Source organism: Pseudopipra pipra, chromosome 3, assembly GCF_036250125.1.
Source record: "Pseudopipra pipra isolate bDixPip1 chromosome 3, bDixPip1.hap1, whole genome shotgun sequence".
Lineage (NCBI taxonomy): Eukaryota > Metazoa > Chordata > Aves > Passeriformes > Pipridae > Pseudopipra > Pseudopipra pipra.
The window spans coordinates 96465369-96478195 of NC_087551.1; the positions used below are offsets into that span (position 1 = coordinate 96465369).

Genomic DNA, 12827 nt, shown 5'->3' on the forward strand with positions numbered 1-12827 from the left:
AAGGGGGATACACAAATTGTCACCCCTTTCCAGACTTGCTTTGTACCTTGCACGGATATAGGTCAAACAGGGCTTGTGAGAGGAAGGTTACATGTCAATGATGATAAAGTTGCTCTTGGGTGTTTGTGGAAGAGCCTAATCTGCACAGCAACCATCATTTAGCTCTCACAACCTACAGTTGTGTTCAATTGCTGGATGGTGAAACACTTGTGTCTGAGCAGGTTAGATCATACCAAAATGATGACTAGGAAACTAGATTGCATTGGTGTCTGGTAAAAGCTCACTGTATGCAATCATTATTTCTGCTGCTTTCTTCAAAAAATAAATGAATAAGGACTTAGTGTCATATATTGAATTCTTCCTGTGGAAAGAACAGTCAAACAACAGCTTGTTGATAAGATTCTGGGATAGTATTTTTTCCAAGCAGAACTTCAAACTCCCTGCCACTTTGGACACTGGCTGTGAAGAATGTGATATTGCCTGCAGCACACTGTAGCTTTTGACAGTGAGCAAAACCAAATATAATACTAATATTTCTATACTAGTATATATTAGTATATACTAATAATACTATTTTTTGGAAAAAAAATAGTGCCCTTCAGAAATAAACTCTCTTATCTTTTTAGCCATATTCTGAAATGAAAAGAACAGCCCTAGCCCCATATATTTCAAATTTACTGATACTGAGAGCTAACAGTTATTGTGCCAGCTCCTTGCGAGACTCCCTGCCTAAGCTCAGCCAGGGGTCTGGGCGTGGCCCAGGGAAGTACTGCGCCTTCAGATGTTCACAGTCTAATATCAGCCTCACTCACAGAGAAATTAATTCCCTAATGGGATTCCAACTTTAAAATAATAGTATCTTAATGGAGACAGCAAAATAAAAGTATACTTAAAAAAACTCAAACGTTAACTTTCAGAGTGGCAGTTTTATTTGTATGCATTCAATAGCACACATGTTCTTTCATAGTAATACAAACATAGCAACCAAGAAACATCCATACCAGGTGTGACCAGCACTCCATTTCAAAGGATTCAAAAGCAGATCCAAGAAACTCCATGAGAGGCAATGACAGGACAACTTGCTCCCAGAAGAAAGTTTCTGCTTAATCCCCATCAATGTAATGCTTGGCCAATTTCAAAAAACATGAAGACTTATATCCCTTAGAAAAGTAATATACATATTATAGAACAATCTTTATTCCTTACTTATAGATTTCTGTACAGTAATATTTACAATATATTGCAAAGCTTCAGTCGCTATCTGATTGCAAATACTTGCTTCCAGGCCATAAACCCCAGACTTTGTACCTCTCTCCTGTTGTGCTATAGCTGTGGACATTGTCCTTTGTCACAGCATTGGAGCACCTTGAAACACTCAGGTGTAAACAGCAGTTCACTCTGCACACTCACACACCATTTGACTATTTTTGTTTACATAGTTCTAGTCAAAAAAAATCATTCGATTTATGACTCGCCTTTGTCCTCAGCCTCAGTTTAAGCTCCTCAGAAAACTGGAAAACCAACTCCACTGCTAAAACTTCTGTCCGAACTGCAATGGCCCACTTTACCACAGCTTATCACTAAAGCTGAAAAATCCAACCCCTTCCAAAGCATGTCTTTTATAATCAAATAGTGAAAAACAAAACAAAACAAAACCAACAAAACAATCTGGATAATTTTTTGAGAAAAAGACAGGTAGTGACTAACATTAGCAAGTTTTTCTTATTTTGAGGGATACATCTGAAAGCCCTAGCAGAAAAAAGGAAAAGCCTGTACATGTAACAGTAACAGGAGCTGAATGAAGACTAGAGCTCCCACCATTTGGAAAAAGCACTGAAATACACATTCCCAAGATGTATGGAGAAAGAAAGATTGTTGTCTGTTGTTGTTCTGACATACTGGGAAGTGTAAATTATTAGCTTCCCCAGAGGTATTATTAAATAAAGGGAATCTATAGCTTATCAGGGAAAGATTTTAGACAGGTCCACATAATCTCTGAAGTAAATGATACCTGGGAGAGCTTGGGATTCCTACAGAGTTTGAACAAAGCCAGAGAAATTTTGCCACATATCAATGTGGAACTCCAACTCCCCCAAACTATTCACAAAGACAAAAAGGGGGATTAAAAAAATATTCAGAATGGGGCCAGTTCTGATTTCACTAAGCTCTGCCATAAAATCGTCATCAGTTTTGAGAATGGCTGATGTTCTCTATTTTCAAGCAAATTAAACATGTTCCTTCCTAACATTGAAAATTCGTGAGCAACACATCTTTCATCTTAACTTTTGAGAGCTGCTCAACTAAAAGAGCAAAAGCAAACAGAAGTTTGAAAATGAAACCAAATATTTCCTTGGAAACAAAACAAAATAATTCTCTTCTCTTGCAGTGGGGCACTGAATTGTAATGCAAAAGATTTTTCCTGCACTCTGAGCTGTCTACAGGCATCTGTATTTTCAAAGAAAAGCAATCCTTATCTGTGACAACTGTATATAAACATATATGTGGTACAGCACCTTGCAAATTGAGCATGAACAGAACAGATGTGTCAGGTTGTGTCCCTGACAAATAAAGCCAGACTCGAGCCTTAAAAACCTGCATCTTAAGTGTATAATTCTTACTATAATTCTTACTATATGAGCACCATCTTGGAGTTTTCTGAGAAGCATCCTTCCATAATAATGTAACAAATACACATGGAAATTCCATTATTTAAAAAAATATCTGCCTGTACTACCTTCCCTCTAAGTCTGCAGGAGCTCACTCATACAAACTAGTTAGTTTTCTCCCAAGTAAAAAGTGGGTTCAACAATTATTTTATCTGGAATTGTTATCCAGTTATCTCAAGAACTTCAGACATGCAGACTTTAGTACGTAACACTAGAAACAGAAGACAAATGCTCTGCATTCCCAAACTGTTGCTGTAATTGAGAACCAACCATCCAGGGACTGACAAGCACATTTAAAACATAGGGAAATGCAACTCAGATTATGTTTAGCTGATGTCAACTATGTCACTTAATGAGCTCTTGAAGAACAACTCTTCCACATCCATGGTAACACAAAGTAAACTTTTAACGTCTGTAGGACCCCCAGGTCAAGTCCCCAGTGTGCCAGCGGTGCAGTTATCACAGGTGGCCATCCGTGCAAATTAAAGGGAAACTAGCTTTGGGTTTTTCTTTTTGCAGTGTTTTGTGGTTTGTAATGTCCACATAGAAATGCTTTGGTGCAAGACATTTGCTAGCGAGCAATGACAGATTGGGATGTTTGAGGAACAGCCAGCAAATTCCATGAGTTGTTGCAGAGGCCTCATTCACTACACTGATGATCCAAAGTATCAGCTTTTAAAACACATTTAGCTCAGCCAGCCCAAATGAAGCATTTTACTGATGATATTGAGTAAGGTGCTGTCTACACTGGGTGTCATCAGGGTATTACCTGGCCCGGCTGTGCCCTAATATGCCTTTTTGCCTTGCAGGGCAGAGATACTGTCTTGCATAGCCCTACTGCTAGGGAAGTTTGGCTTTATGCAGCCTGGGATACAATTTCCTAATGTGATTCTGTAAGCCACCTGATCACTCACAATGCATAAAATTAAAGGTGTTAAACCACAAGCTACCAAAGTTTGCAATGTTTGCAATGTCAGAGTTGGGCACACATTGCAAACAAATTGTACTGTTCTGCAAGAAGAAACAATGCATAACCCTCCCTCAATACCTGTTTCTTGGAACCATCCTGACAGTATTTTGGGCTATTCTTTCCCAAAGGCTGAGCAGACTGTGTGACAAACTAGCAAGAGCAAACTAGGTACACCAATTTGGTTTGAATATTCGCAGAGAAAGAGAGGTTTGGCAGGGATTTAGCTTACAACATGTTTGCCAAGTATCCCAGATAAAGTTACCACAGTTAGTCCTCACCAGCCAAGAGGATGATTTTGAATGATGTCAGGGTGAGCTCTGCTCATACAGCCCTGGTAAGACACAGGCTTTGAACGTGCAGGTGGAGTGTGTCTGTCTGCAAGGAAATGCCTGACCCACAGGTCATTGCCACTTCGTTCCCGCTTTCTCCCCATATCTCTGTTGACAAATTCATTGCTAGAAGGAGATGGGTGCACAACACAGACCTTCTGTCACAGCTTGGACTGGCATCCTGAGGCAGTGAGCTGATGCTGAATGTTATTGTGGATGGCAGCTGCTGCTACATTTCACTTTTCCAGGGGCTTTAATTTTGTGCTGTCTCGCTGGGGCACAGTTCACAACCTCCACTTGTCATCACAGTCTTCGACACCCTTGGGCTTGACAAGAGTGAGGCTTCCAAGGGATGGGGGTGAGGGTAGGAGGTAATAATAAAATACTAAACTTGGACAAAGTAGTCATAAGCCAGATGAGGGAAGAGTTTCTTCCTGTGTCTGGTTTTGTTCAACTTCCAAGTCAAGTACTCTGAAGAAAGAAGAAAAAAAGTGTCATTTGTTATTTATCACATCGGACAAGCATAAGGTGATACTCTAAAGCTTTTATTCAGCTGCTTATGGCTATTGCCAACATAGTGAATTCCCCACTCAGGAGATTTCTACTTGAATAATGCCCATCCATTTAGGAAGGATGCAGAAACTCAAAGCTGAATAATCTTGATTCAACTCAGGAAGGAGGATGCAGAATGAGCCTCCTGTCTTGTTAGAATCAAGCAGGACTGACAGGGGGAGGAGCTGAACTACAGGCTGAACTACAGCCATGAAATGCCCATCTTGCTAAAGAACTTGGTTTTCTGAAGCTCACAACCCACAGTCAGACTTTGCAATCACCACTCTGATGAAACATGTTAAAGAACCCGATCCTTCAAATAACTCTGTTATTTACATGGTGCTCCACCAGGTCCTGGAGAGCTCATGAAAAATTAAATGGAGAATATAAAATATGAATGGAATGATCACTGGGCCATAAAACCCTGCAGTTCTTGAAAGGTTTCATACATAATGAATGTCGGGATTTCAGAAAACAGGTTCCTGCTCCCTTGTCCAAAGAAGATGCAACAATTTTCAAGCATCCGTATAAAACAAGGAACTTCCACGGATGTGCTTGGGAGAGCCAGGAAGAGTACATTGCTCCCCAGTGCTACACAGGAGTCCACTCCCCATTAATAATCAGTAAGCAAACTAAACAGAGACAAATACTTGGATATTTTGAAAACATAGATATCCAACTTGATGCTGCATTATCAAAGAAAGTGTAGGACTGAATGAAAATTTTTATCAGAACTAAAAGATTTATCTTGCAATCACATGGTGATAACAACTCTCTCCTTAAAATCTTCTCAGTGGATGTAATATTTAGCTTATGGTAATTCCTAATGACCTTTATCCTTTATTCTGGGTGCTGTGTACAGGTAGTTTTAGTTGACCCCTCTGAACTTCCTGCTTCTGTTGCCTAAATGATAAGTACGTTCTAAGTTTTCAGAAATTACCCTACTGCTGAGATCTGTCAGCTGCATATCAGCCCTAGTATCCTTAAAATTAGGTTTGTAATAAGGACCCTATGAATTAGTGTTTCCTAGGCTGTCAAAAATGTTGGTGCCAAAGGCAATTGCCACCAGTGTAAAGCGCTCCCTTGTTCTAGGTATTAAAGTTATTACAGAATGACCACAGACTGACTTGAATAAACTTGCTGTTTACTTCATGGAGATCTTTTCACCAGCCTGTTAGGATACGTGCTAGGAACTACCATTTTATTTTCTATGCTAAAAACAAAAAGCCATTGACCAAACCCATGTGAGGTTATAGTGGTTCAGCCCCCAAAAGAGTGCTTCTCCCCTCCTGCTCTTGCCTTTGCCCTGGTGCAGTACCTCCTCTGCAGACTGCAAGCTCCCTGGGGTGCTCACCAGCATCTCCTGCCTCAGCTGCAGTATTGGACATCCTACCACCATGCAAATGGATGGGGAAAGGGCCAACTGCTCCTTCTGTGGTCTTCTGGCCCTAGACCCTAAAGCCAGCAAGGGCATTCAAGAGAAAAGCAAGCTTTCATCTGGTTGTTTTTCTTGAGTGGTTCATGCTTGCTGTAATCTGCCTCCCAACCTCTGTGTTTAACAACGTTGGCAGCTGCAAGGAGCTTCACAAAATGACCACCTTCCTCATTTCATTTTGCATATCTCCCTGGCCTTTTACACAGAAGGATGAGCAAAGAGAAACAATTAGTTCAGGAGAGCCCTTTCTTCTCTCTAAGGTAGCTTGGGAAAGGATCTGTTACATAACACTTCTTTAAGTTGCCAGCCAGACACCTGACAAGAATTCCTATCTGCAAGGGCTTGAAATGTTTGTGTGAAAATGGCTCTCTCTCCCTCTTCCTCCTCTTGCAGGAAGAAAATAGGCTTTTGAAAAAAGTTCTATTCTAAAAGTAAACAAAATTTCACATAATTAAAACCAATTTCAATGAAGTAAATGGATTATTGTATTATATGGATTAAAGGAATCGGGAGTGAAAGCCCCACATCCATGCAGGAAAGAAGCTCAAGCACTACATTTCTCCACATTCATAAGGCCCACGTGCTCCATCAACAGCTGTGTCTACACCAAGTGATGTTCTTCTCACGCACCAATTACGATCTGTCAGAATATATACATGTAATCCTTCATATCAAGGCCTATTCATGCAATTTTTAAATACCACACTGTAAGCTGTGGTACTTATCCTAAGGGCATTATGCACTGGAAGGAGAAAAACTGTTATCTCCTAGACCAATACCAAAGGCTCCATGAATATAGTTATTTTTCAGGAGATCATATGCAAAATAAACACTGCTTTTTTTAAAACCAGGATATCTGCTTTTAGTAGGGCTGAATTTGTTCTGCTTCTGTCTGTGAAGTAATTGATTTCCAAGTCTAGATCCACACATTCGTATTAGTTACCTTTAGTTTAAACAGTGAAGTACCCCTCTGACCAAGGCAAACCACCCAACCCATTCCCAGTTACCACTGCCAAACCACGTGGCAAAACCCACTGCAGAGGAAAACCCAAAGCCTGTGAAACACTAGGGGTTCACCTGGAACAAACTTATGGCCCCAGCAGAAAGCTGTGGAGGAAATAAGATTACTAGCAGGACCACTGACTCAGTTTTGCTTTTCTGATACTTGGGGGCACCTATGTGCCAGGGGAAGGAGAGAGAGTGAAGGAAAGTAAGGAGGGGAAAACTGTAGCAGTATAGTATAAATACAGTATACTCCTAACGAGTAAGAGTTTCAGCAGTAGAGTATAAATATAGTGTACTCCTAATGAGTAAGAGTTTCAGTTCAGCCTGTTATCCAAGCAACTGTAACCAAAGGTTGAATACTTTTCTAATGTTTTTTTTGTGTTTTGGTTTTTTTTTTTTTTTTTCCTAGCATTTAATATATCAGAAATCAGAGAAAATAAGCTATTTGCAAGCAGGAATCTGCAGAGTACAGACACTGAATCTTTAATTTCATGGGGGGGGGGGTCTGACCTAAACCTGGCAAGCTGTAAGCATAATTTGGGTTTTTTTCGGTTTTTGTAACAACATGGATTTCTGCTTTGCAAACAAGCCATACTTGGAACACACAGTAAACGAAATACATTTTCCTTCAGCCCTTCATGAAAAGATAAGATAAACTTAGAAAAGCCAACTGCTCCTTAAAGAGGAAAGAGGAAAGAGAAATACACAAATCACCAGGGTGAGGCTTTGCACACACCTTGAGTTCACCAGGCTGCAACGCACGCTGAAAGAAGCCATCACGCCAGTTCCTGGATCACCTTGTTATTCTCCTTGGCTTTCTTACACGTATACAACCATTTGATTATCCGAGCATTTCGCTCGACCACAGAGGTGCTGCTTGGGACTTGCTCTGTGAGTTCATCCTCCAGCAGCCCCTCATCCCCACTGTGCCTCGTAAAGTCACTCTCAGATGTTGCCACACTGATGCTGCGGAACTTGAAGGAGACATTGTCAGACACCACAGAGAAGTTCTCTCTTCCAAGGTCCTCAATGACCTCCTGCTCCAGGCCACAGTACTTGAAAAATGTATCAAACTCAGCGAAGGACTTAGAGTAGCGAGAGCTGATGTCTGACTGGGACCGATGGAGACCTCTCCTCTTCACCTCCTTGACCTCGTCAGGAGGTATACTCAGGTTTGAGGGTCTCTCATGCTCTTTTGTACATACCCCTGGGCCTTTGGTGCTCACAGGGACCGTTTGCTCCACTGCACAGTCGCTTGGCTCATGGTCACCATCTTTTGCCGAGAGGGGCTCATTGCTCTCGGTGCCCGCGGTGTCCTCCATGACTCTGGGCAACTCAGGGGAAGGCAACTGCTTCTCCTTTATGGACCCATGGAAGATTCTCTTCACCAAGTTCCCCCGCGAGCTGTCCTGGCTTTGACCTCTCCCAAACTCGCATTTCTGACGGTAAATCACCAGGGAATCCGGCCGCATCTGTCTCTTGTGGGTGCTGCGCCTGGCGATGGGGGGGCCGTGCTGCAAGGGGGCGCGGCAGGAGTACCCCGCCTTGGCCAGCTCCAGGGGCTTCGCGCCCTTCCCTCTGCCCAAGTCCCTGCTGACTGCTTTGCTCTCCACCGAACAGGTCTCGCTGCTGCTCTCCGAGGCTGAGCTGAGCGAGATGACGGGCTCTTGCCTGGTGCTGATGACCTGCTGGCTCTTTACGTACTTGGCCTTATCGGCGGCCAGTCTCTCCACGGCACTTTTCCTGCCCGGGTTGCCGGCCTCCATCTGCCTGCGGAGGTACTCGGGCCCCTTGTTGAGGAGCCGCAGAGGGAGGGAGGAGTGCAGGTCGGAGATAGCGTGCATTCCCACGGCCCGGGAGAGTTCAGCTGGCATAGCAGTTTCAGGGACGCGGATCCTGCTTTCAGTCCCAGGGAGGGAAGGAAAGAAAAAAAGAAACAAAACGAAACCAGATAGCGGTGGAGGGCAGCCTGGCAGCTGGTGCGCAGAGGCAGCTGCTCCGCGCTCCGAGGGCCGAGTTCCGCGCTCTGCTGCGCCGTCGGGGCGCCGCGTGTCCCGCCCGCGCCTCCCGCCCGCCCCGCCGGCCGGGCACAGCCAATCCCGGCCGGCAGGAAGGCAGGGAAAGAGGGAGGGAGCCGCGCTGCTGGGGGCAGTGGCCCGGCCCCTGCCGCTTCCCGCGGTGCTGGGGCGGACCGGGCTCCGGGGACACATCCTTGCCGTGGGCGCAGGGCGCCCGCACCGACGGCGAGGCACTCTGGGGGTTTGCTCCCCTCAGAAGCATCCTCTCCAGGGCCGCCTACGGGGGACGGGGCGCTGCTGTAGGGCCTGACCCGGCAGACCCCAGCGCATCTTCCCTTGCGGGGGCAACACCTCACACCCCTCCCTTCGCGGCCCTTATACACCTCAGTGCCTCCCCCCCTGCCCCCGCAGATTCAACTGCCCGGCCTTGCCGGGTGCTGAGCTTAAAGGCATTCTGGCCATTGGAATGGTTTGGAGAGGACGCGGCTCGGGCTTCCAGCGCATAGCGATGGAGCAGGGTCCGGGCACGCCGGGTGGGCAGCACAGATGTGCCTCCAGCTGTGCCTCCAGCTGTGCTAGCAGCATCCTGTCCTTCCCGGGTCATCGGCAGCAGCAGGGAGACATTTGTCCCTGGCCCACAGCTGAGCTGCGGCTGTGCACGAATAAAGTGCTGTGGAATGGCATAAATCTGAATTGCTTGTTATAAATCTTTGCCCTTCAGAAATACAGGGCAGATTTCCAAAGGGGCAGAATTCCCAATTGGGACTGGCAATTCTGAAGTAGCAGGACAGAGACATTGGTTGTAATGTAAACACCTGAAAATTAGACATATAAGTCATAGGTAATCACCTGGGGCAGTTCAACTATAACTCATGATCACATGTGAAATGCAGCTCCTCTAAGGTCAATAATAACTGAATTATAGATAACTTTTCTTCTTACATAGGAAACAAAAGCCAATTTATATATGTAAGGTTTTCCATGCGTATTTTTTGTTGGTTTGGTTATAGTTTGTCTGTTATTTCTGGGGGATTATAACATCAGAACACTTTTGTGGTGATTGATTCATACTTGATCTTTATAATCACTAAATTGTGGCAAACAAGTTTATGAAGGGAGAGATGAGCTCTGTCCTCATGATGCAGTTTCAGGGTGTATGACTGCGGCCAGCAAGGTTCTCATTGTGACAAGGGAAGTGTTAAAAGCAATTCTGGAGTTAGAGTTTGGTCTAGCTCTTCAGTGTAGACCACCTTAGAAACACAAAATGCAGAAATATTCTCTTTCCATCATGCTTCTACTGCTGGTTTTCCTCTTAATTTTACATCATCTTTGTTTCTAGAGATGTAGGTCTGCACTCCAGAAGCCCTATAACACACACAACTGCCTGTTCACAGCAAGGATCTCAGATATGATGCTTGCCTGCATCAGGACTGAAATCAGTGACATACTCTAAAATCACTTAGAGTGAAATTCTTGTGATTATGTAGAATGGCTGTATTTTTTTGAGAAAGAACTTTTTTTTCTTCTACAGGTAAACAAGTAGAGCTGGTTCATATAATGACTTGCCTAAAAATTAATATTCTCAAAAACTAAGAGATAATAATAAAAGTTTAAGCACAGTTAATTACCGGGGAGCACTTTCTAGTTAAAGCAGTTCATACACAGATGTGTAAGAGTGTAGTTAATATCATTACGTATTTAAATGTTGCATGGGATGCTGGGCATATAGAGAAGACTGATGTCTTCTGACAATGAATCTGAGCACTAAGCTGATAGATGTGCTGAATGTAGTTGTGAGGTTAAAGTTTCATTCCTATATGGACAAATCTGTCTGAATTTTTTCCTTCAATCTTTTCTTTGGAGTTCTATGGCACTGCATAATGTAACAACACATATTTACATTCCCCCATGCATTTTAATTTGTGTTCGTTCCAATTTCTAGTGCCTTGTATGTCTGAGCTTTCAGAACTTACAAAAAAAACCTAATTTGTTTGCAGTCCTTTGGAATAATGAGAAAAATGAACGCATGAGTATCAGTAAGAGTGATCTTATTAAACAACTCCAATTAATTTCCTTATCAAGGCTGTTTATCCACTCCTTGTCACATGCAAAAGCCACTAGCAAAAGCAGAAATTCTATATTTTGCTCAGTGGACAATAGATTTGTGTTTAGAGTTGATACATAAAAACAATGAAAAAATACTGTTTAGGATGAAAAAAAAGTTTAAATCATTAGAAAAAAAAGAAGAGATATTTTCCTTTCTCTTAAAATGTCCTTGTTTTTGAATGCATGTCTGAAAGACAAACCTAGGCACTTTTGTTGGAATATTTTCATTTTCAGCCTGTTTCATTTTCAGTCATTTCCCATTCTCACTGACAAAGGAAGATGTGACTTTTGATTTTCCACAAAGTGCATGTCACAAGAAATTTCTCATGAAAAATTGCAACAGCGATTTCCAGCTGCCTTTCCTGATATGTGAGATACTTTTCCCTGAGAATCCTGGGTGATGATAACAACATTTAAAGTGGGAGAAGAGTCTTCCTAGAGTCAGGAAACATTGTGAGCAACAAAATTTTATAACCCTATCTCCTTTAATAAGGTACATCAATATAGCAGCTGCTCAGTTACGTGATATTTTAAATATATTTTGGTCATGTATTTTAAAACTTAAATGCATTTCAGTTTAAAATATGATTCTATGCTTTGAAATATTTATATTTCTATCTCTTGTAATTAGCTTTTACATTTATGGATACACTCTTACAATGTTCAAAGAAGAGAGAGCCATAGCATTTCTTCTTTCTGGAAAGCAGAGAGAGAGTATATTATGAGAGCCCCAAGCAAACCACCTTTGTCCCTGTCCCAGCACAGACTTGCAGACAATAAAGTGGAAATAAAAATGGGTGCAGCAGCATCAATCCCTCAGCCTGTCAGCTGTCATCAGTCGCTCTCTGGAATCAATGCATCAGGCAAAGGTAAGAGAAACAAGTTCTGCACACACTAAGCCTTAAACTGACACCATGGGTTTTCACACAGAAGGGGAGTTTTTCAAAACACCTTCGAGTCAGCTGGCATTTAAAGTTATCACTAAACACAAAGGAGTTTAATTTTATGTGGGGTAAGACAAATCACTGCTTACTCTGTTTGTATTAAATGTGTTCGGGGCACATTTTCCTGCAGCTGGAGTCTGGGAAGTCAGTAACCGAGAGCTGCTGCAATGAGACTTAGCAAAAAGTACAGTGTGTGCAAAGCTTAGGCCATTGCTGTCACTGCTCCTACCCCATTGCCAGTGTCATTTGATTTACAGTGGTCAAAGGGCAAAAATGAAGTGGTGGCAGTGGGAAGTAAAGGCAAAGAGGAGAGAGAAAGGGGATCTCAAGCCCTAACAGAAGTGGGACACTTCCATTTTGGAGACCACCAGAACAGCTGTGTCCCAGGACTGAGGTTTCTCCCCTGCAGCAGCTCTCGGTGCCGGGTGCAGGTGTTGCAGCCCAGATCAGAGTGTGGTTCGCTCCTGCTGTGGCATTCTGAGTGGTGCCACTGGGTGTCCTGTTTGCTGCCCTCAGGTGACAAAAAAAGCAGCCACAATCCGGAAATGAACAGTTTCCAACCAGATCTCTCCAGTGGGGAAATTTCAGGCCCTTCGACATGAAATCAGTGAGAGTCCCAATTCAGATTTACACACTAGAAGATATAGGCATGCCTGTACATCTTCAGGCAGAATTTTAAGACTCCAGGCTTGAGCACTGTACAGCAGAGGCAGATCCACGTCACTTCTGTGTCCTCTTTTAGCCTCTCCCACCACTGACAGATTGCTTAGCTTCCTCTGCCACCCTTGTAATTTTGGGTTGT

At 43.2% G+C, this 12827-nt stretch overlaps 1 protein-coding gene across 1 annotated transcript; it reads right to left on the reverse strand.

Annotated features, from left to right (window-relative positions):
- Positions 1 to 906: 906 nt before the first annotated feature.
- Positions 907 to 9182, reverse strand: FAM110C (family with sequence similarity 110 member C). Its single transcript, XM_064650427.1, has 2 exons — positions 7694 to 9182; positions 907 to 4436 (listed from the first exon to the last, which is right to left on the reverse strand). Exon 1 carries the CDS (start codon positions 9165 to 9167, stop codon positions 7734 to 7736), a length of 1434 nt encoding a protein of 477 aa, XP_064506497.1. The 5' UTR covers positions 9168 to 9182; the 3' UTR covers positions 907 to 4436; positions 7694 to 7733.
- Positions 9183 to 12827: the final 3645 nt, after the last annotated feature.